The 23,973-nt window shown below is 37.1% G+C and overlaps 1 protein-coding gene across 1 annotated transcript in view; it reads left to right on the top strand.

Moving 5' to 3' along the window:
- Window positions 1-21,776, top strand: part of LOC140303139 (cadherin-22) — a 148,303-nt gene extending 126,527 nt beyond the window's left edge. The window contains exons 11-14 of the mRNA XM_072381771.1: window positions 11,421-11,538; window positions 15,453-15,602; window positions 15,938-16,039; window positions 20,810-21,776. Of these exons, the coding sequence (XP_072237872.1) occupies window positions 11,421-11,538; window positions 15,453-15,602; window positions 15,938-16,039; window positions 20,810-21,345 (906 nt within the window). The 3' untranslated portion in view covers window positions 21,346-21,776. The remainder of the gene's footprint in view (window positions 1-11,420; window positions 11,539-15,452; window positions 15,603-15,937; window positions 16,040-20,809) is intronic.
- Window positions 21,777-23,973: the final 2,197 nt, after the last annotated feature.

Below are 23,973 nucleotides of genomic sequence, written 5' to 3'. Positions count from 1 at the left end.
ATGGTGCTCTTTTACTTGTAATGTTAATTCACACAGTATCATAATCGCAGGGTTCTGTTGATGCAAAGGGCTTCTGCCTGATTTGCTGAAGCTCTTTGATGTCTACTGCTTCCAAACATGCCCTTATTTATTCAGTAAAAAAAGCTGCCAAAGGAAGAGCCCAGAGGTATGTGCATCAGTCGACATATGTTTGTGTGTAAAATGAGCATCAATTTTGTTTTAGTTCCCTGGAAGGTTGTTAATCAATTTGCAAGCTTGGACACACCAACAGCTCTCGGAAATAGGACTAATTGTTCATTTTACCTGGAATACGCAGACGTCATGCACTGGTTTCCTGCCCTCTTTTGCCTAATGCATTTCCACTGGATCTCAGAAGATATGCATTTTGTACACTTGCCCACTGGGCCAGATGTTACGATAAGTTATTGTTTATTCAGTCTCAAACCTGTTTTGAATTCAGAATAGGCCACATGGCACCTGTTATTGTTAATAAGAAAAAAATACATTTAATTGCTCAGCTCAACATTTCAAACTTCAGGAGAGCTGAATTTTAGTTTCATGTTGCCACTATAAATTGTCTAAAACCCATCTATTACATGATTGATAGTACAACTTGATTTTGGCTAATTAAAAGAAAACAGTTATTATTTTACCCAGACCGTTCAGCCAGGCTGTCAGTAGAACACAAGGCACACATAATGTATCCTTTTAAAGGAAAAGTATTCACTCCATTTAGCCCAAATTACATCTTAGTAACAGTCCCTGCACAGACGTATGTTACAGTGGAATAAAGACATGCAAGCACACACCCGCATACATGTGTTACTCACACTGCCTTTTCTGTCACACTCTTAATATGTCAGATCAAACCACGGTTTGCTAAGCTAATGAGGAGTGTTCCATTGTGTCCCGTTTTGTGTTGTGGTATCACCCAGCCTCGCTCATGGAGTGTCAGCTCACTGACTGAGTTGCTGCTGTCAGTGTAACCACAGAGAAAATCAGATTTGCCTAAGCCTTTTAACTGCGGTTGAGTGTGATCCTATTTGAGAGCTGGCAACAAAACCTCTTTTGTTTGTGTTTAGAGAAAAATACATGTGGCGAGATGGGGAAGGGTTAGGTAAGAAATAAGTAATAACTGAGTGAAGTGGGTTAAACAGCTTTCACTTGGGATCACAGTTCAAGAAATGGCTGCGAAACAACTTGTTAAATAACTCCAGGGGTGGGGAAGGTAATGTTTCTACATGTCAGTGTTAGCCTAAAACTGAAAAAGACAAGGAGAAGTCCAAGTACAATCACACGTAGTAAACGTATATTAGATTCAAACTCCTCTCTTCTGCCGTGTAAACACATGTGAAACACTATGTCTAAAGTGATGCGAGTTGATTTATTCTTAGTTCCTCTATAAATGCAACAGCTGAGAAGCTGTTCACACTTTTAATGCTGTTATACAGCTAGATACAAATAACAGTAAAAAAAAATATTTTGCCTTAAAACACATTATTTGAAAAGCAGCAACTAAGATATTGCGTGATAGAAATAATACTGAGAGGCAATAAGACACCATAATTGATTTATATGCCATTCTGTTGTGCAGTTTTTGCAAACAATTTAAGAATGTGCTATACTTGTTTCCATCATTTTTGGATTTGAAAAGAAGTGAGCTTAAGAAGAATAACACCATTTACAGAAATATGTTCACATTCAAGAGCATATTCAGAAGAGAATGTTCCTGCATTTAGGTTCAAAAGTGACGTATTCTTCAATTCAAAGGAGAGCATTGCCTACTGAGGTTAGTTATGTAACATGAGATGAAGAGGGTTTTGGGTTTGAACCTGTTGCTTGGCTTCTCTGTGGGGAGTTTTGTGCCAGAGTGAGTCTTTTCGCTCTTCCTCTCACAGTCCAAATAAATGTCTAATTATTCAATAATTTGAACCTTTGTTGACTCAGTTGAGTTGGATCCAACTATGGATACAACTGGACTTTGCTATTTAACCAGACCGCCGTCCTTGTCCCTGTGTACATGCATAGGAGCGGAATCAAGTTATCGATCGCAGTATGTTCAATGCCATCTGACAAAAGAAACAAAAATATGTTAAGGAGAGCAGTTTTGTTTGCAAATTTGGCCGTATCGATATACACTTAACTTTTTTTTTTACAAATTTATGAAAAAAGGTATAACTTTGAAGTATGTACAGAGTGCCAATGCCCATTTGAGTTTAGTTGAGCATACATGCAGTGTGTAAAATCCCCAGCCATATTATCAGGGTGTGTTAGTCTGGAGTGTTTGGGCAAATTTGATTTCAAATCATATGATTTTGATGAGACCAACATGTTAAAATGCATTTCAAAAGTTTCCTTTTTTGTTAAATTAACACCATAAATATTTTTTTTACTAGTGTCGTGTAGTGGTCCGTGCATTATCAATGTGACTGCTTTCTGTCCTGTACACAGTGAAGTCTGTCTCTCCCCCAGTTGTTCCTGGGCTATGCTTCAGCTATCATGCGGATCTTGGCATGATTACACTATAGACAAAAATATTACAACGTCATAACAGTTTCATGTATATTTATTAAAAGCAATGCCTCATTCCAAAATATACTTGCACAAAGGCTACCTTATAACAATTGTATTTTTAATCACTATAATGGAGCAATTATATGCCATACATATCACTAATGCTTAGTTTTCTTCTTTTACAATATCAAGACTGTCAATCATGGTTAAATCAAACAAAGATATGAAACTTTGTTATTTACAGTTAATTACAGTGACTTACAAGACATAAGTCACTGTAAGACTCACATTTATTCTAGATTTCTTAAATTACAGCTGGCTGACGTGTCAAGACAATCTTTCACAGTTAGCCCATTCTTCGCCCACCTTATGGTATTTAGCTGACTGAATGCAGAGGGACAGATATCATATAGTGCACAGAAAAAAAAGGCTGGGTGGAAAGCCAAATACTAAGTATGGCCTGGGGTAACGGAGGCCTGTCAGCTCTGCCGTGCCATCTCACAGCTGGCTGAGTGGGTCACTACGACAGATCACCTCAGTTTAGCCACAGCACAGCCAACCTCAGCCCCCTGGGATAGATGGCTAAATGTTAAGCCTGTCTGAAACACACACTCACATGACATGCACATGGCTGTAATTCTTACTCACTTTATACACATATAAAAAGAAGAGTAAAACAAACACTCGCATACATAAGACAAACATAAGAAAGAAGTAAAGACAGTTACAGAGCAACAAAGATGTAAAAATAAGGCAAAAAACCCAGTCAGACTCCCCAGACAGCATCTCATGTGTAGGAGACTGAGTGAGTCATCTGTCCTACTCAACAAATGCCTCTTTCTTTTGTCTCTTTCAAATGTTAAAGAGAATCAGATAAATGAGCAGACGAGATGAACTAGATTTTTCATTGTGTTTCGAAAATGTCATTTTAAGCTGTACATTCAAGTGTTTATGGTTAAAAAAAGGAAGGAAATAAATGGTTTGGGTTAGTTCAATAGAACCTTTAACATGAATTAAAACATTACCAACAAAATGTGCCTTTTTAGCCAAACATACAAAATCATCTGTATCCCTTATGTATGTACTTCTGAGAAGCATTATATTAATATATCAGCAAACAAATATATATGCTATAGTATGCTATATGTTATGATCAGTAATAGTCGAGTAAATAGAAAAATAAGTCATGCTCTATCTCTATGTATGTTGTAATCTGAGCTTATCCATTTAAACTTGATAGGTGTTCTGGCTTTACCGTTGTGTTACCGCCTGTGTATCCCTCCCCTTGAAACTGTTGGCCCTCCTTGCGTTTATAAAGAGACTGAAAGGATGAACACCCACACTGCACTGTAAAAGCACAACCTGTGCTCATTCCCATGATATCAAATAGTGCTATTTTGTCAAACCCAGTAGCACTTCTCAGATATTCAAAAGGTTTAATTTGGCATTGGCCCCATGATTTAGCAGTCATTTTTTTATGTTAGGAGCAAACTGTTGGGAGCCTTATTAACATGTGCTACATCTGCATTAAAAAGGCATCAAGTGTTTTGGCAACAAAATGAGTCATCGTTAAAAAAAGATTGCGTTTTACAGTTTACAACATTTTTATTTTTTATTTTATTTTTTTTTTACCCTTTTTTGTTATACTAGCACCCCACACTTTTTTTTAACAAGACAAGTAACAGGTGGTGGCGCATCAAAATGTAAGATTTATTTTGCCATGAGATGGAGATTACTGTGGACACAAACACTCAAACATACACACAAAATCATTTCTCAAGCAAATCCACCGCACACCTTTACCTCTCTACCAACTGTTTTTGTTGCGATAATATATTTTATTTCTATGTAATAATACAACAAAAAGAATAACAAAAATAGAGGGGCTCCATTTATACCCCACATACACTCTGCTGCCAACTCGTGGTTAAATATGAAATTTTATGAAAAATATGATTATAAAGAAAATATAATCAAAATAATAATTACAATTTCAACTCAAATGCTCAGATTGAAAAGGTAGTCACAGGCGTCCCCTTATGTGATGGCTCAGTTATACTATATGCAAAAAATATAGTATGAACAGTGACCCGTTTGGGATGAGGGTCACTGTTGACGGCTATGTGTGCAGCATGTTTAACTTTTAAACTGTGATGGTGTGACGAGAAGTGAGGTTGCAATTTGTAACCTCGATCCAAACTATTAACTTTTCGAAAATTTCATGCCTAACTAACTATCATAAAACTATTGACTATACAAAATTAAAAAGTGGCTAAAAGGATCCAATTGGGTCCCAGGGTCCCCGGAAGGTTAAAGGTCCTGACAAAGCATTCTGAAGCGCAAAGGTATGCGTTGTTTTTTTCATTAACCAAAGAATCCATGCTCTTCAGCCAGAAAGGTCTCCGACATAGAGAGGGATAAGATTCAAACTGCTAAAAGGTTCCAATTTATCCCAATTTTTTTGGTTATATTTATTTTTTAGATGGACTAAATGTGTCATCCAGTAGTCTGAGTGTCATAAGTAGCATCTTCAAAGCATTCAGGCAGACTCTCAGAGCTTTAGGTTTTTGTGGCGAGCTCATTTTTAGATTTTGTGAGTGAATCTTGGCTACCTTTACCATCACATTAGCTAAGGCATTCAAAGTAGATGCTATTATTGTGTGTGTACATCAATGAGCCCTAACATTAAAACTATTAATAGGTTAGGTCATGTCAGTATCAATCTTTTCGTGACAAAGTTCATATTGCAAACCCCTAAAGCAACCAGCAAAATTGTGTCCCTTAAGAAGAAGGTGGAATTGTAAATTAAATCAATATAGTCCTTTAAGAACATTTTATAACCCTAACCAAATACTGTCATTTACTAAAACTAACCAGGAAGTGATCAATGTGTTTTAGTAAAGTCTGGTCATGCTATTTACTGAATGTATCTCAGAAGTAAAACAGGAGTTCTCATATGTGAAGGTCAAACTTGCGTCCCTTGCTTAGTTGAAAGCACTGTTTAGTATAGCATCATCCAACCTACAGTACTTCCTTTATACTTAAAAAAAACTTAGTGGCTTGTTCAAAGCAACACTTGAGAATGAGTAAAAATGCTCAGTTGAGTTGCATTTCCCTCCAGCCACTCCAGGATTACCCTCCAGGAGTTTTGAGTTAAGAGTTCAGACTTACTGATTCTAACAGTACAGTCCAGGTTTTAGAGAACCTTTCACAACATATTTTCAGTTGTATTTTCATTATTTTATCTATTTACCTACTAATTAACCCCCTGGATGCTTGAGTTTGGCTGTAAATGGGAAAGCTACCTCCTTCTCTCAACCTTCACCTTACAGACACCTTCAGTACAAATGGACTCTAATTTTGGGAAAGTTTCCTCTTCTTGCTTTCCAGAGATGCAAGAGATTTAAGGGGGTCAGGAAAGGGTACCATCAGACAGAAATCTAATTAGGTGATTTTTGCTGGGGGAGCTTTGCTAGCTGCTCGATAAACTCCCACACTCTAACTTTCTTCCTTGCTCATTTCTCTCTGTCTCGGTGCTCAGTTTTCACTCACCCTAAGACGCTGCTTGAGAGTCCCCTGCTGAGGAAACCGTCACAGAGAGTGGATCATGACTTACTTACTACAACATTATGTTATCATATTCTATAAAAAAGAGGAATCTCTAGGCTAATATTAACTTTTTTTGCTTATAGATTATTTTCTTTGCTCATTATTATTTTATCTTTGAACAGAAAAAAACAAAACAATTCTTGGCACCATGGCTTCCATGAGTGCTAAGAATAAAATACCAATCCTACTTTTGCATTTTGTGCAGCCCACTCCACTGACTAGTATGGTGGCTTCTGCTTCATGTCATTGAGTCTCTTAATGTTGAGTGCACACACACAAAGAGGTGCAGGGTGCAGTACAAAGCACCTGACAGCTGTGAAGAACTAATTCCTTTAAAAGATTGAAAAAAAGCTTATTTTTTTTGTTTTGCAAAGTGTTAGGCCCTCACTCATCTTCTGTTTCTCGTTTTAAAACAAAGAAAATAGCTTTTTTTCTATTAACTGTTTGGGATAGTTTGATTGGCTCTGATAGATTTGGTCCCTCTGACTGATCATCAGTTAAATCTGACTGTTATCTTACATGATATTGTTGGCTTACTAATTTAGTATCAGGGCACCATGTTATCAATATGGCGGCTGGAAATAGGGCTTGTCTGAAATAATTTGAACTTAACCGACACTGGAGAAATCTGAGGTACAATCTGAGGTTACTTTAAATCTGTTCTTATTTCTATTGGATCATTTGGACATTTACCGGAGAACAAACAAGAGAAAAGTTTTGAGGGAAAGTCAACCCAGAACTCTGAAATGTGACTATACACATTACTTTTGGTATTAGACCAAAAATAAGTGGTAACATTTTTAATTATGCATTATGCAAATCTTCAAAGTAATTAGTTGCCAAATCTGTCAAATGTCATGCATTTTAATGTTTGCCTCTGAAATACTTTTTACAATTGTTTGCCATTTGTAATGGAAACATTACCTGCTCATATTCAGAGCCAAAACAATAGCAGTAGTGATATTGGATACAAATACCAGCTTTGTCTTTTGATAACCATCATATCATCTGAAAAATCTTTACAACAGTCCAGGTAAATAGATGTGATAAAATTGCACATTTTGTGTAGCACTGACTGGTGGTAAACAGTACAAAATAGTGTATTCTGACATCACCTTAAACACAAGTAATTTGAAAACATATAACACTGCATTATAATGTATTGCATGAGGTTGCGTGTTGCCATTATGGTGTTAGTCTGGATTGCAAATTCCAAACATCACAGGTTATAAAACTGTAGAAATTTAAAATATGATTAAGATTTTGAATGTTTCTGTAGAAACACTGTCCATAATTCCTGGTATTACCACATTTCCCAAGTGCATATTTTGCAGAGCTCCACGGAAGATGCGTGTCATAAACCTTGAAATCATGCCGCAGCATTTTGTAATTACAAAGTAAGCCATATTATCCCAAACAGCGTCCTTGAGCCATGGGTATGACTAAGCCTGTTGTGTGTCTGTGATGCAAACTCAATGTTGAGAATCCGTTTATTGTGAAGGTACAACTGTGGCCCTTAAATGTGATCGTCAGCGGCTCAGTCACAGTAATGCATATGCTCCACTCATAATTCAGTCGTGTGCAGAACCACAAATAAGACTGTCTCAGAGAAAGGCACACAATACACAAGAAATCAAATATCTTTATGTGTGAGACAGGAGTGAGGTTTAGAAACTGTATTATTCCTTAATTAGTCAGTTTGCAGATGGAGGTGGAATGAAGGACACATTTCTTTGTGAAAATTGGATGATTTCAAAGGATCAAGAATCAGAAAAAAAAAATCTGTAAAGTCGTGTTTACATCAAGCTGTCTGTATGAACATTTTGTGTCCATTAAGATATAGCATAAGAGTATATGTCCTTAGTAGTGTTAGAAAAGTGGGATATCAACAAAAGATAAATGGCACTAACTGGAAACAAGTTTAGTGACCAGGTCATGATATACAGAATTCACATGAATTACAGTTGCAAACAGCATTGTTACTAGAGCTCTTCTGAGCAAATGGTTGTAATGTCAGAATAGTTTTTCAAAAGTCTCAATATCCATTGTCCACTGAGCTCCCTGTCACCAAGTCATTATGTTGAAATTTTATTATCTTCCTTGTCTAAGGTTTGACAGGTGCATTTTTAATTAATAATAATAATAATAATAATAATAATAATAATAATAATAATAATAATAATGATAATAATAACAATAATAATAATGATAATAATAATAATAATAACAATAATAATAATAATAATATGCGTTTACTACAATGAACCAACCCTTTACAAATTGCATAGAAGTACAACAAAGAAATGTACAACATATCCTTTTAGGGATTTTCTTAGAATTCAATTAGGATTTTTCATATATTTTGACAGAAATCCACCTAGGGATGAATAGAGACAGAGGGATGAACTGACTTAACAGGCAAACTGGTGGAAGAGAAAAGAGAGCAAAGAGGGATTCAGTATCCTGCACCTGAAAGATGAGCCTGCTGCTACAAAAGCTGAGTAATTGCTGTAGATATTTCTCTCAGTCTCATCTGAGCTTTGAGCTTTTGCAAAACCAGACAAAGTAATTCCAGTCACTGAACAACTTACTTTAATCATATTGAAAAATGCTTCACTCACTAGCAGTTGTTTGTCATGTGTGTCTGTACTGAATTTGGCAGCAGTTCCCCTGAGTATGTGTGAGAATGTCCAACAGAGATTGAAGGAGCAAGATAAAACCTGTCTTTGTTAACAGTTTTAAAAAGAGCACTTACGGTACAAGGATGGACTCTCAAAAGGAAAGAAAGAAAGGAAAAAGAAAAGAAAAGAAAAATGAATCCTCAAAGCCCAAAATAATTTTATGCCGTTCTTAAAAAGTTCTACAAATATAAGAAAAGCCAGGGCTGGATTTAAGAGAGATTGTTACCCTCAGTTTCTTTCCCCAGCCGTTTCCAACTGATACAGTCGTGGTTTATTAAGAATATATTTCGTAATGAAAACATTTTTACTGAGCCTCTCCATCCTCTTTAGCATTATGCCACTCCTCCTTATACAAATCACTTAGTACTGTTGTGCTTTTAGTGGGAAGATCCTTTACTTAGAATGAAAGCCCTTAAGAATACTGTAAGCTATAATGTGAATGGCTGGTTGCATTAGTAATGCTGCCAGTATTAGAAAAGACTGACATGAGTGGGTTTAACTATTATAAAGATGTCAGATAGGCATAAACAGAAATATAGACAATAGAGACTTCCTAAATAAAGTGGCAGCACTCTGCTTTTTTTGTAAATTGTAATGAGATGGTGACAAAATGCCATAAGCAAAATGAGGTGACAAAATGACAAAATCTGCCATAAGCAGAGAGTTTACTTAAGCTAGCATGCAACTTAAAAAACAGCTTTCCTGGCTCTGTCAACAAGAATAAAAATGCACCTACAAGCATGTCTAAAGCTCATTAATTAAGCATTGTATCGCATAAGTTGAATTCAAAACTTTTTAACTTTGGGTAGGTGCCAGGTGGTGAAAACTCCAGGAGGACACTTTCCCAGACAAAAATCATTTGATGGGAGTAGAATGAACTATTGCAGTTAGTTTTTGTATGGATGGAGCAAAACAGACATAACCTGTGAATTACTGGGAACACTTTAGAACTGCAGGATTTGATGAGTTTGCAGCACTAGCAGTCACCTGTTTTACAACTCAATGTGCTGTCTACCTGTGACTACAGATATACAGCACAGACAGTTAGGTAAGTAACTCAGTTCCATATAAACTGGGACAAAGACAGTGGTCCTATTGTTTAGAAATGTCGAACTCCAACCATAGCTTAACTCAACTGTACATACAACCGCACTGTGTGAGTGACCTCATAAACTAATAAAAGTATGTTATTTGATAATGTGACGCTTAGTTATATCAACTGTTAGCACACACGTGTCATGGGTGGGCATTTGCCCTGACTGATTTTTGACATACAGTAGTGTGGAACTCAAGAATCAATTAACATTATTATGTCAATGAAGCTTTAGAATTTATGCTAAGCACAGCCGTTTCTTTAATGCTTTTGCAGCATTTGTTAAATATTTGTTGAAAAAGTCTGGTGAAGTTGTTTTTTTTTTCTTTTTGTTTTCTAAAAGTAGATCCAATGATCACACTGAAAATCTAATGATAGTTAAAGCAAGGTGGTCAAAGTCTTAAACTCTTGATAAGATATTCTTGCAAAATCTCTTTCACTCACACAATGAATAGAAGTGCCATAGCTTGCACGGCTAAAGGCAGGCAAGAATCAGTCAAAGGTCCCACTCAACTAAATTATTGCAGATGAACTAAATATTTTTGTGAAAATGAATGAGAATTAGAAAAAGTACTTACAGTTCCCCTTTTCAGTTCACATAGTTTACATGTAAGTTTAAAAACATGAATGTGATAGAATATAACTGACATTTTAAAACAAATTTTAACACATCCCATATTCATTTTTTTACCTAGTGATCTCTGCAGCATCTATGATCGATTCTATTCAGCTACAGCATCGAATACTTTTGGTGTTGTTTTTCTTCTCGTGCAAGTATGCAGTAAACAAAGGTGAAGGAAATCAAAATAATAAGAATGCGGGCTCATATGTCGAGTGCTGGCAGAGGAAACAGAGCAGACAGATGTGATGAGAAAATACCATTTATCAGCTTGTGGTTTGATGATGGCTGCAGAGTAATAGCGAGAGAGGAGGATGAATTGTCAATTTCATGAAAAGGTAAAAGGATCTCCAGGGGCTGTTTGATGTTGGTTGAGCTCCACCACACCTTTATTGTATCCACACAGAGTTTTCAAAATTGAATGACGGTTGATTTTTTTTTTCTCTGTATGTTAATCACTCACGCATGTGATGCGATTACATCTCCCACAAGTCTTTGTGTCCCTCTGTCTCATCCTCTGCTCATCTCCATTTTGACATTGCTCGATCTTAGAGCAAACATGACAACCTCACAGGGTGTCTGTCTTTTTCTGCTTAAAAGAGGCTATGTAAAGATAGTTTTGAATTTCTAACATTGAGACACTTTCTGTAATGCCGTGTCAGCCTTCTGAGAGGAACTTTTCTTCTTATTTTTTACTGTAGCCCCTTTGATCTACTCTTTAACAGCAAGTAGCAGTTTGTAGCATTTCGTTCCATCTGACTCCCTCCCTTGCGAGCAAGGCATTTGAAATATGAAGTGCTTTTTACATTTGTTTCATTGTTCCCATTGAGTAGATCTGAGTAGAAATCTAATTTTTCTTTCTTGTCCCTTTATTTCTTTTTATGCTTTGTTTCTCTGTCCTTAGTTAATTCACACCATCAGTGTGGTGGATAAAGATGAGCCACAATCCGGGCATCGCTTCTACTTCACTCTGGCACCTGAAGCCTCCAGCAATCGTCACTTCACTTTGTGGGATGTCAAAGGTAAAAGAATAATTTTCCATGTGCTTGAAGACACATATTTGAGTAACTACAGCTGTTGGTATTGTCAGCATAACAAGATTTTGAGACTATAACATCTATAAACACCTTTTCCCACATCAAATGGGGAAAATGCAAACAACTGCATTTATGACTGTCTCTCCCTCCATATCAGCCATCAGATAATATTACCATTTGCTTTTGAGACAAAAGAACATTTACTTTTCTAAAGCTGGTTCAAGACAGGTGCTTGAGCCTGTTCCAAGTTGATTCTAGCTACTAAGATAGCTACTAACAGAGCCATGTCATCACATGATTTTAATGTTTCTTTCTTTACATTTTTAACCCTCCCTCCACTGTATTCAGAATTACCTATTATCTAGTTTATCAATACGTTCATTAAACAGCCATTGGTGCTTGTGAGTGCTCTTGGCAATGCCAGCCTTTATACACACACACACGCACACATATATATATATATATATATATATATATATTTTTTTTTTTTTTTTTTTTTTTTTTTTTAAACTAATAGAATTTATATTGATAGAACATTTTGGAAATCACATGATCAAAACCTTTTCTTGATGACTCTGAAATTTAAACAGATGTAGAATTATTTTGTAAAGAAGTGTAAAGAAAATTGTATTATAGGCAGCATTTATCCCTAAAAAAACATTTAAATCACTTTGTTCCCCAGTGATGACTTTGCGTTGTCAGGAAGATGAGCTTTTTCAATCTTGTTTGTGTTTATGCATACATGCTTGCAGATCCTTTGTTTAGAGATGTCTATCTAAGTAAATGTGACATCTGGCTAAATAAAGATTGATCTGACACCAGGAAAATGTCAGGGGAGCAGCCTGAGCCAGGGAAATGTCACCGTGTGAAGGCAGGTCTGCTGTTGTCCTGTTCATATGTATGTGAATGAAAAGGTGCATACTGCAAGCCTTTTGTAATGTATGTGCACATGCTGTTTAAACATGTTATTGGATGGGAAGGGGATGAGCAAAGCATGACAACTATTTTGCTCAGTTGTTTTTCATGAGTACACAAATTACAAACGATCAGCAGTCTCCACTTTAATTTTTTATCCATTTTCTGTCTAAATCCAGCTACGTATTGTTTGATTTAGAAACAAAGTTAGAAAGGCGAAACCTAGCTGATTAGGTAGATTGAACAATAATCGCAATATATTGTATTAGATTTACACCTGCTATTCCGTTTTGCCAACACATGTATAAATAGAAATATGCAGTTAAATTATATATTTTTATTAATTCCCACAAACCCTCATTTACATATTTTGGTAGAAAGCAAACAAAAAACCACCCAGACTTTTAATCCAACGACAACTTTTTATTTCCACTCTAGTGTCTCTTTAAATGGACACATTTGTCAAACTGTCACTTTCTATCTGTCATTTCTTCTCTCCGTCATCATACCTTCACATTGTGTTCAGTTTCCAAGCCTTGACAGACAATGATGACAGGGCATTTCCTCCATGCTGCTAAACTGTATAAAGTCTTTGTAGGCAGTCTGTGTGGGAAAACTGGATCTAACAAACAAATGAAAATGCTATTACATGACAATCGACCAGCATCTTACCCTAAGAATACCTATATTTAGAGAGAAATATTATAATTATACAAAGGTGAGGATAGAACATAATATTTTTTGGGAATTTTGTGTGATCCAAACACTCTAGAAGTAATTTTGTTATGACTGTCACTGCAGGACTCATCTATAAAGTGTGCACAAAAGGGATGTACTAGGGACAGCAGAAAGAAAGAAAATCCATACTTTGGAAAACTGCACATATAATTCAATAGAATACAGGTAGCTGTGTTGTACTGAAACAAATAATAAAGAATCAGAACCCCTGAAACTCTTTCCCTCCAATGATGGTCCAGTCAAGGGATAAATGCGGGCGACAACCACTGCATGTTTGTAGTTTGAGTGTTCTGTGGCTCGATAACCTCTTTTTACTTTGATCTAGAATACTGGGAGAGATGTTCAAAAGGAAAATTACATTTTTAGCCTGCAATAATTTCTATGGAGTTGATCTTTTTTTCGCGATTCAGCTGAACATTCAGATGGGGTCAAACCCATGTGATTGCTCATTAGCCTTTAAGGTGCAGCTAAAGAAACAATGCTGCGTATAATAATAATGTGGAAGAATTTCTGTCTGCTGTTATTTCCTTATTAACTAGATTTAAATTTTTTATTTTTTTTGCCAAACCTTTCATGACTCGCTAACACATGTTTTGTGGTCCATTGTCACTCAGGGATGCAGCTGCTGGGGATCCCTGTGTTAGAATGCTAATTTTCTTTCTGTGTGTTTCCAAATCAGGAAAATAACACCGACTGCTGCTTTGGATCCAGTCAGCACGTTTACATTACATTAGAAAATAAAAGAAGTTGTGTTAGTCAGACCAACCCCTGACTTTTAGACTGTATGTAAATGTGTTACTCCAACTGAAATTGTACAGAATCAAATATCTCAAGAACAGAGGGAGTCTCAAGACCGAGATAATGTAGTCTGGGATCAAATCTCTCTGCATGCATATGCTCAAATGTACCTAGGCTCTCTGTTCATGCTTCAAAGCTCCAGCTCTTGGTACAATTTGTAAAAACAGTAAAGTCTGTGTGTATAGTAATACAACCTTATTCCAAATAAAGCTGTACTCCTCCACATATTTTTCTAAAAATTGTGAATCAGATGCTAAAACTACTGTTAAAAATTATCTTACTTGTGATAAATTTAGTTATTCTTACATGTCAATGATCTCCCACAGAGAAAGTTAGAAGTGGCAGGGTGTCTTCAACGTTTTCCCAGACAGTCCAGAGCAACATTGGACATACTTCAGTCAATAACTTCATTCCCTTCCTGTGTGTGTATAAAGGGACAAGGACAGTTAAATGGCCAGGTTGAACTTTCAATTCAACTTTGCAAACAACCATACTGAGTGAAGTCATGCTGCAACATTAAACATTTTCAAGTCTTCAAGTGTATTAGTTTAGATTCAAAACTATGTAAGATGTCTATTTTTGTGTTCACATGTCTAGTGGTAACCTTTTAAGCAAACAGCTGTGGCAGAGAAGACTGTGTAAAAGTCAAAAGGACAAAGTGAAGGGTGTAACATTCCTGTACATAAACTGTAATATGAAAATTGTTCTACATGTGCCAGAGGAGTTCTAGGATGACATGGATAACAGTGATGTATGTTCAGGGAGATGAATTACTTTCTATCCTCTATGCAAGTCTACCCACAAGCCACTCTGACTCTATTTGTCAAAGCCTCATCCTGTATTCTGTGTTACATTTATCTATGTCTCAGGCAGAGAGCTCATATACAGGCCAGTTGAGTTTAATTTCAAACAGTGGCTCTCGCTGTCATTGTCTCTCTGCTTTTTGTTTGCTTTAGAAAAAACATAAAACAAATGTTAATGACTGAAAAGTAGTTAAGTCTCCGAAACATGTAAGTCCACCTTCTGTCTGCAGTCTTGATCTATGCATTGCGGGAAATTGCTGTTTTACAGGTATTGAGCACTCTCCAATTTCCTCCAAAGTTATTTTCACTGCTATCAATGCTACACTGCCAAGTGTCAAGTCTTGAAAAGTATGACTTTTCGGCACATTTTAATAATGTTAAAGCCTCATACATAATCAACACCTTTGAAATGAAAGCAGACGATTTAAAACCAAACATCAGTACAAAAGAGAGAGTGAAAAGTAATAAAAGTGCTCAATGCTTGGAGATTTATCAACGCTATTACAACTGCATAAAAACCAGACGATAATGAGCAGACAAAAAAAGTCTTTATTCTTCAAACATGAAGTTGCTTGTGTTTAATTTTGTTTTATCTTGTCTCTATGACTCCAACATCTCTCCAACTAACTCACACCACCCACACAGACAACACAGCTGGCATCCGTACCCAGAGGTCAGGCTTTAACCGTCATGAGCAGAATGTGTACTTCCTGCCTATTCTAGTGGTTGACAGCGGGCCTCCTTCCCTCAGCTCCACAGGCACTCTGACCATCCATGTCTGTGGCTGTGACACAGGTGAGAGCTATTGTGGGAGCTTCAACATTATTAACATTAACATCACTGTCACCCTCTGCATCAGCAGCAGCGATATTGAAAGGTCATTGTGTTACGGTTTTGCTTAGCAAACAGTTCTTATCAGCTTAAATTTATGGAAAGCAAAACAACATTAGGACACAATATCTGTAGATAAATGGCCTTCTGTATAGATCCCAGGCTTGTGGGAAAAAAAAGCATTGTAAACTACTGATTTTATTGTTGATAACACAGTGTTTAGTCCTTGTCCAGTGAACAGACTCAACGCTGATGTCAAATCTGTTCAATGAATGCTTTGTTTTCCTTTCGTAACACAGAGGGAGCCATCCAGTCCTGCAATGCAACAGCCTATGTAATGAGTGCAGCTCTTAGCCCTGGGGCACTCATAGCACTTCTGGTCTGCATGCTCATCCTCATAGGTAAGCTGATAAATGCACTCATGAATAAACACTATACTATACTTTATGTATATATGCATGGATTCACGAGTAATAAATGGCTGGATGTACGACGGATGGCTAGATGGATGGATAAGCACAATTGATTAGTATTGCTGTTCTAGGGTCAGTGCTAAGTTCAACTACTCCAGTCGGTCCACCAGGAATATCTCATTCATTAGTGAGATGTTCTAGAGAAAGTTTGAGGGATGCATGTATAGACTCAACTTAAAATCTTCTGTACAGAAAATCACGCAGCCAACTATTTTTAGAAGTTATACATTTAATTTATGACTGAAATTGCAAATTACATTGGCAGAAAAAGATAAGAAAAGATGAATTACATTAAAACGAGATCTATCTTTCTTACTGTTGGACATTTTGTCTGCTTTTATGAGAAGAAAGCTTTTGTTTAAACAGGAGTGCAGACGCTGCCTGGTTTTATGAATGATATCAAGTCACTTTGATCCATGGAAGACGTGCAGAGATGAAATGAATGGAAGTGAAGTGGAGGGAGCTTAGAAAGTGCAAACAGGCAAAAGAGCTGCTTCAGCACTTACGTCACTCCACACGGGAGGCTTTAGATGGACAAGGCTTTCCAAACAAGCTTAAATTGTACACACATCCACACACTAACATACCCATACATACACACACTTCCCTCAGATACCAGAGATGTTTGGTTTTGCCATATTTGAAAATTTTATGAGTTCTCTTCTCTCTCTCCCCTCACCGTAATTGTAACAAGAGACAGCAATGTTGTCACAGTGTTTTGCCTCCCCCGCATGTACCTATACACATCGAACATTGTGCAGGCAGTGAGTGATGGATGAAGTGACACCACACATCTTTAGCTGTGACTAACATTGCTCCTTATTTTCTTTAGGAGCTCCTCTAATGAGAGTTGTTAAAAGTATGTCTCCATTAACGCAGCCATCTACTACAGTGAACTTCAAAAGCAGAGCATCATTTATTCAGCATGGTTTTAAAAGCCTCAACAAAAATGTTATGTACAAATATGAGGCAACTTGCTCACTCTAAAAAAATATCACGGTTTCGGTGTTTTGGGGTTGGTGGCACCTCTTCATATGTTGAAAATTGTTTTTTGGACATTAAATAGCAGAAAGCAAGATCCTAAGCAGAAAACAGTTCTACTGAATTTCTTTTTTACATTGGCTGGGATGACATAAAACATGCATGATGTAGTTTCTCATGTTTCATCTGATATTGAAATGCCATGCTGATTCCAGTGATGCCAGTAATTGTAAATCGTGCCAATTCCATGGCACTCTGATGAGGTGCACTGTCCATTTTCTAACATCAAAGCACTAAAGGAACGACTCAGATGCAACATCTATTTGCTTGTCATCATGACAGTGAAATCTCAGGGCTGCAGGAGTCAGGATCAGGGTTATGAGCACTGTTTTCACAACTATCATGTGGTGTGAATAAAAACACGAGACTGAAGCATCTGACAGAAATCTTATCATTTCAGCCTCATAGCGCCACACTCTTACTTACTGTAACACATATGCACACCCAAAAAGTGCTTGTGCCCACATGAAGGCTCAGAGGCAAATCATTCTGCACCTCTTAACTCTGATGCTATCTGATTCCTTTGTGCTCTGTTATTGTGTGTACAATTTCTTTTACACCTATACATACAATTCTTACGCTCCCTTCCACCCTTACAATAACCATATAACCAATTGGATAGCACTATCTCCCTCCAGAGGCTGGGCCACCTCTATTATATCAATCGCTGGATGATGAGGAAAATGAAAACATATTTCTGCCTAATTACCTTACAAACAAACAGTCCTTCCATCAGTTCATTTATAGTCCTGATGAGATGAATCCATTCCACAGCGTTGCAGCATCTGCATGCATCTATTCCAATTACATCCCATCTGCTTGTGATGAACTCCCGCGTGAGGGCAACCAGCGCAGCCCAAGGGGAAATTAACAGTCTTGTCAGGAACACTCATCGCAACATCTGTACACATGGGTATCAGCTTTGTATGTATAGGGGTTAGGTATACACGGGTGCATATGCTTCCTGCAACAGTATATTCAGTACATGGTGTTTTTATGGACATCTCCAAAGCTATTCTAATCACCTTGTTCAATAAGTTTACAGGGGTCTGAAATGTAAGCATGTGCATACCTCAAAGGTAGTGACAATCGTCCGTAAGGAAAATTATGTCAAACGTCAAGTTGTCTGATCATCTTTTCATCAGAATGCCACATAATGTCACACACTCTTTAACACAATTTACTGATCTGCACTAAGGAGGGTGCTCATAATGCCAAGTTTTCCATCCCCTATTACTCTTCTCATTAGCGGGAATTTAGAGTAATTGTCTTACTGCTTGTTTAGTATGCATGGCAGTGTGTGCTACAGATTACCACAAAGCATGACTTTTTCTTCAGTCTCATGGCAATTAATTTACCCCATTCATAGAGGAGAAGAATAAACACAATAGTTACAGACACTACTTACCCAGTGGAGCCCAGCAAACAATGTTAGAGGAGAACGCCATTATCACTTAGAGATACTGTATGAAATCCTCATTCAAGATCAGCTAGGCTTTTTGGTCTGGCACAGCTCTCTAGTCACAGAGCATATGAACGTTTTCACCCAATAAGTTACTTTTACGCTGCCTATACAAAACCAAGACAATTACTAGAAGCAACAATAGAACATTTGCACATTTTTTTTTGTCTTTTTCATTTTGGTGCGTTGTTTTGGAGAATAATGTGATTCATTATCACATCTGACCTCCTAGGAAAGGGTACATTTGGCATAGGGCTTCTTTCCATGCATACAAAATAAATAAAAGTACTCGATGTGCTTTAGCATGTGCGAATTTCCTGTACACAGTTCATGAGGGTCTGACATCTTCTAGTTTGACCATGAAACATTGAAGCCATATTTTATTTTCACACTCTATGGAGGTGTATCCTGATGGGTCAGCATAGCCCCAATTTTAATTGATGGTCTTTTTTAATTACTGTAGACTTCACTGTTGTTTTTGGCAATGAGCTATCTGTTCCAGATGATTCATGGTGCCTACTTGTTAATGATATATCTAAGTGTCTTCTTACTGACATCACTTTAAAGTAGTTGCTCACTGTGCCTGCTTAAGGGAGGATGCTGTATTTGTGATAATGTGGAGAAGTAGTCAGTAGCTGGCAAAGAAACAAAACGGGTCCTGCTGACAATTTTTTAAGAGTAACATCCACTGATTTATCACTTATTATTATACTGTAATTATTCATGACGAGTAATTCTATGACCCATGTTCAGTTTTTCTCGGCATCTACAAGAATTACTAAAATGTAACTGTCCTTTGTAGCGAATAATTGCCTAACTGCTTTTTAAAACAATGTGCTACCAGTTGAGATCTTTGTATGCAGTGCATGGAAATTTCTTTTGTGAAACAAGGAATCAATTGACTTCCCACAATTGTAAATTCAAGCCAAATGAAAAGGTACAAGAATTCAGTATCACTTTCATTTCATAGAATTGTTGCTTTAGCCAAGAACCCATAAACACTGTTAAATTGTAGTTGTACAAACTTCACTTCTGGATGTTATGTCAGTTTTGCTTTACCATTTAGTTTCCTGAAAGTACATTCATTTTTGTACTTGGGTTTTCTCCTATTAATGAATTTATATAGGAATTATCATATCTAAACTATTAGTCCTAGCCACAGTAAAAAGAGTTTCTGTTTGAGAGTGTTTATTGTATACTGTACATTAGTCTATGTCCACATTCTTCTTTGCTAATTAAGTACTTGATGAAAAAATGGACTTGATAGGCATCCTTCTTTTACAGATAGAGTTCTTCCTTATCATTCTCACACTCTTTACTTTGTGTAATTAATGTTATTCATCAATAACTGCCTGTAAAAACAAAAAGAAATACATTGGGCGTTGTTACAAATCTGTTGGAAGTTTCAGATGGGGCATGTCGATGTTTGAGCTAAATCTGATCAGAGAAATGGGCTATGCTTAAAATGTCTGAGCAAAAATTAAATCCTCATTGATTTATGTGTGCATACAACCTTTGTTTTCCTCTTGTCTCATTAGTCTATAATGCTCCTTCTCGCTTGTTTTTTCCTTCTTCAAACGTTTTTGGTGTATTTCTCTCTTGTATTAGACTTGATTTTTTTTTGTTATCTTTTTTTTTTACAAGTTTAAGAACTGCAAAGTCTTGTTTTCATTAGACATGGATGAGTATTGATATACAGATGGGCCACCATTAGGTCTTTCAAATCATATTTCTGGGCAAGGCAATCAGACTTGTGAAAAATCAATGCTCATGCATTTGAAATGTAAAACTTTATAATATATTATCTTCTGAGAGGAGAAAGTTACAATGGAAGAAAGTAGTTCTAAACTTTCCAGAGAAAAAAGTACTGGCAAATCCATCAATTGCTGTTCATGTTTGACATGCACATTTTAGTGCAATTATTTTCTGTAGTCGAGGTTTTTATCTGCCTTGAATCTGGGTTTGATGTAATTTTTCTCAAAAAAATAAATAAGAATCTCTTTTTTTGTGTTCAACGAAAAGTCTCCCCCCTCAAAAAAAAAAAAATCACATTTAATCTGTATGCTGTGTCATTGTGTGAAGATGCAACATTTGATAAGAGTTTTCTTTACCGAACTGTTGATTTATCCTGCAGACATTTTAACTATTTTTCCCTGTGTCATTTCCTTTTCTCTCTTTTGCTCTCTTTCCATCAGTTCTTGTCTTGCTGATCTTAACCCTAAAACGCCACAGGAAGGGCCAGAGGATGGCAGAAGATGAAGAAGACATGAGAGATAACGTCATCAAATACAATGATGAGGGCGGAGGGGAGCAGGACACGCAGGCATATGATATGAGTGCTTTGAGGAACCTCTATGATTTCCCAGAGGCCAAGAGCTGTGACTCTGGCCCGGACATTCGCTCCTTGCCACAATGGATACAAGGAAACAGAAGAGGTGGGGGTTCAGATGGAGCTGCAGCAGCAGTAACAGCGACAGACTTCTCTCTTTTCAAAGGCTACATCCGAAAGAAGGTGGAGCAGGCCGACGCTGACTTGTCGGTGCCTCCATATGACTCCTTCCAGACATATGCCTTTGAGGGCACCAGTTCACCTGCGCTTTCACTCAGTTCAATCCACACACTGTCCACCACCTCGGAGCAGGATTTCTCCTACCTCAGCGACTGGGGACCACGCTTCAGGCAGCTGGCAGGCTACTATGCTCCAGGAAACCTTGAAGAGGAAGGCTCCTAGCACAGCTTCTCCTCAACAGAGAGACAGTTAAACACTCACTTTTTCTCCCTCTTCCTCTGTCTACTCTTCTCACCCTGTGGCACTCTTCTGAGATCATCAGAGCCAACACTGTGTACTCATTAAAACCAGAGTACCACCTTCTTATCTCCTTTTGAAAAATTCCAGTTGCAGACTTTGAACTGCTTTGATTTTTCTTTTTTTTACTTCTGTTTTGGAGTCTTGCTTCACTTTGAGAGTGTTACTGTTGTAATTGTACTGGGAAAAGGAGCGACTAAAAGATATCCAAATCTGCCATTCAGAAATGTGGGAAGGGAGAGTTTGTCTCTCAAAATGAAAACTTTTATTTGAAGTAATGAGACTGATTCCAGAGTTGAGAATATTAGCATTACTTTTGCAGGATTCATCCATACAGAGGCAAATAGTCTGAAAAACATCCACTTATTTAAGAGAAAATTGTCATGTATTTATTTGATTTAATTAAAAGTTAATTTATTTATTTATTTGATCTATGTGTTGACTGCAACAGTGAACGCTGCTGAAATGCTAAGGAAAAAGTGAGGGAAGAGGACACTACAAAGGAGGAGACTACAGAAAGAAATGAGAACTGCAGCGCCAGCGGACTACATAAAACACTGAGGATGTGACATCTTGGTCATATAAAAACTACATTGTTGAAAATATTTGTATTTATTTTCTATTACCACTTTTGTAAAATAACCAACTCAAGACAGATAGAAGAAAAGCATAGAGAAATAGGAACAAAGGAACAGCAGCAGAAAGAAACTACCAGTTCATTCTGAATAGCTGAGGCTGACATACTTTTGCTGAGTTGTGGTGATTTATAAAAAGGAGGTTCTGAGGTCACAAACTGTGGACAACTGCGCGTAAACAGTGTCCTTTCATACCCTCTCCACAGCCATTTGTAAGGCAATAAGGCACAAACCGCAACAGTGAATTAAGATGAACAAAATGACTGTTTTACGGGGTTGGCTGGTGGTCAGCTTTGTGCCACAGGAAGCCAATATGTATTCTAGTTTTATTTTTATTTTTTTTGTGTGTGTGAATGTGTACAATATGTTGAATTCATTTTATATCCTGAGATGTTTGATAATTTATTTCCTTTGTGGAAAGATTGGAGAAATAGTCCCTGCATAACGGTTGTGTCCATTTAGGAGGGGGAGGTTTTGTGGGATAACACATGATAAATGGACTGATCACTTCCTCCTGATATCCCAACCTAATCCATGTTGATCTTAACTTGCAAATGTATGGAACACAAAAAAAGAAGAAAAAAAAAAAGAACACCAATAAATATTTAATTTTTTGGGAAATCACACTGTGTGCAAAAGTCTAAATTACTCAGTGAATTGCTCTGCCCATGTTGCTAATTATTGTTTGTCAATTGTTTGTTGAAGATGACTCCTGAATTATGAATAATTGCAGAGATAGTCTTTGGTTTACACCAGGAATTGATTTAGAGAAGAGCCGTAGGCAAAAACAAACACATCATATGACATATCACAGCCAAGCAAAGCCTCCCCTCCCAGGGTTCTCATTCGTGGATTCTGCCAAATCACAGTAATTGTAATAGTCAAAGAAAACTGAGGCATATGAAGTTGCTTTCATCAGTTGTTGAAACAGACAGCAAGGCAGTAGATGGGATTCCCATTCAGTCAAAGGTCCACTACATTTCTTTACTGAGAACTTCTAGTGATCTGTGAGATAAGAATTATCTATTACTGCTACCAAAACACACTTTTGCCAATTGGCATCAGCTTGCTAGTTCAAAGTATTGCAGCTGTTACAGTCTGTTATGTCCTCTTAGCACCATGCAAATTATCCTACTTTCTGCAGTATGATTACAAATCTTCACTATTTTCAGTAAGTATTTGAATCGTCAACTTGAATTAGTATGATTAACTGACAGCACATGGGGAATTATTTTAGAAGCTCAGATTTATTTTGCAATTAGATTCATATTTTGCTTTTCTGTCTTTATCATTGTGTAGAATACTGTGCTGAGCTGTGCCACATCAGTGGACTTATTTATGTATCTTTGGAAAAGAGTGGTTTAGCCATCCATTATTAATCATAGCTTTTAGCCTAACAGTTTTCACTAACTGACAAAGAAATGTCATGGTGTAGATGGAAATACACCAAGTAGGTCAGCATAAGGTTGGTGTTCATAGTCCTATAGAGAGGATTGGATAAAAATGTGCCTTAACTGAAACTCTATACAACTCCATGTTACCAAGATAATCACAGGTCATGTGACTAAACCTGTGAAATCACATGTTGCATTCAGTGGGCAAAATCCCCCTGGTTGTTGCTGTTCTTCAATACCTTCCCACCAAATGAGTCTCTCATTCATCTTCCATCACTGTCAGAGAAAATGTCACTCCTTAGTGATGACCTCCACATGTGAACATATGAATGTATTTCCATCAATCACGACATATCCCCTCAACTCCAAGGGTAAAGAGAGGCCAACCATTTGTTATGCAGATAGATGTTAGGTGATTGGCAGTTCTCTGGAGGATAGCTGTGAGCACATTAAATCTTCTTGTCTTCGTACTTGACATGGTAATGACAATTGATTAAACATCGTGGGGGAAGTATAAATGCAAA

Source organism: Leuresthes tenuis, unplaced genomic scaffold (genome assembly GCF_036924035.1).
Source record: "Leuresthes tenuis unplaced genomic scaffold, fLeuTen1.0.hap1 SCAF_3, whole genome shotgun sequence".
Classification (NCBI taxonomy): domain Eukaryota; kingdom Metazoa; phylum Chordata; class Actinopteri; order Atheriniformes; family Atherinopsidae; genus Leuresthes; species Leuresthes tenuis.
Note: the sequence above shows the minus strand (reverse complement) of the source record. Positions and strands in the feature narration are given on the sequence as shown.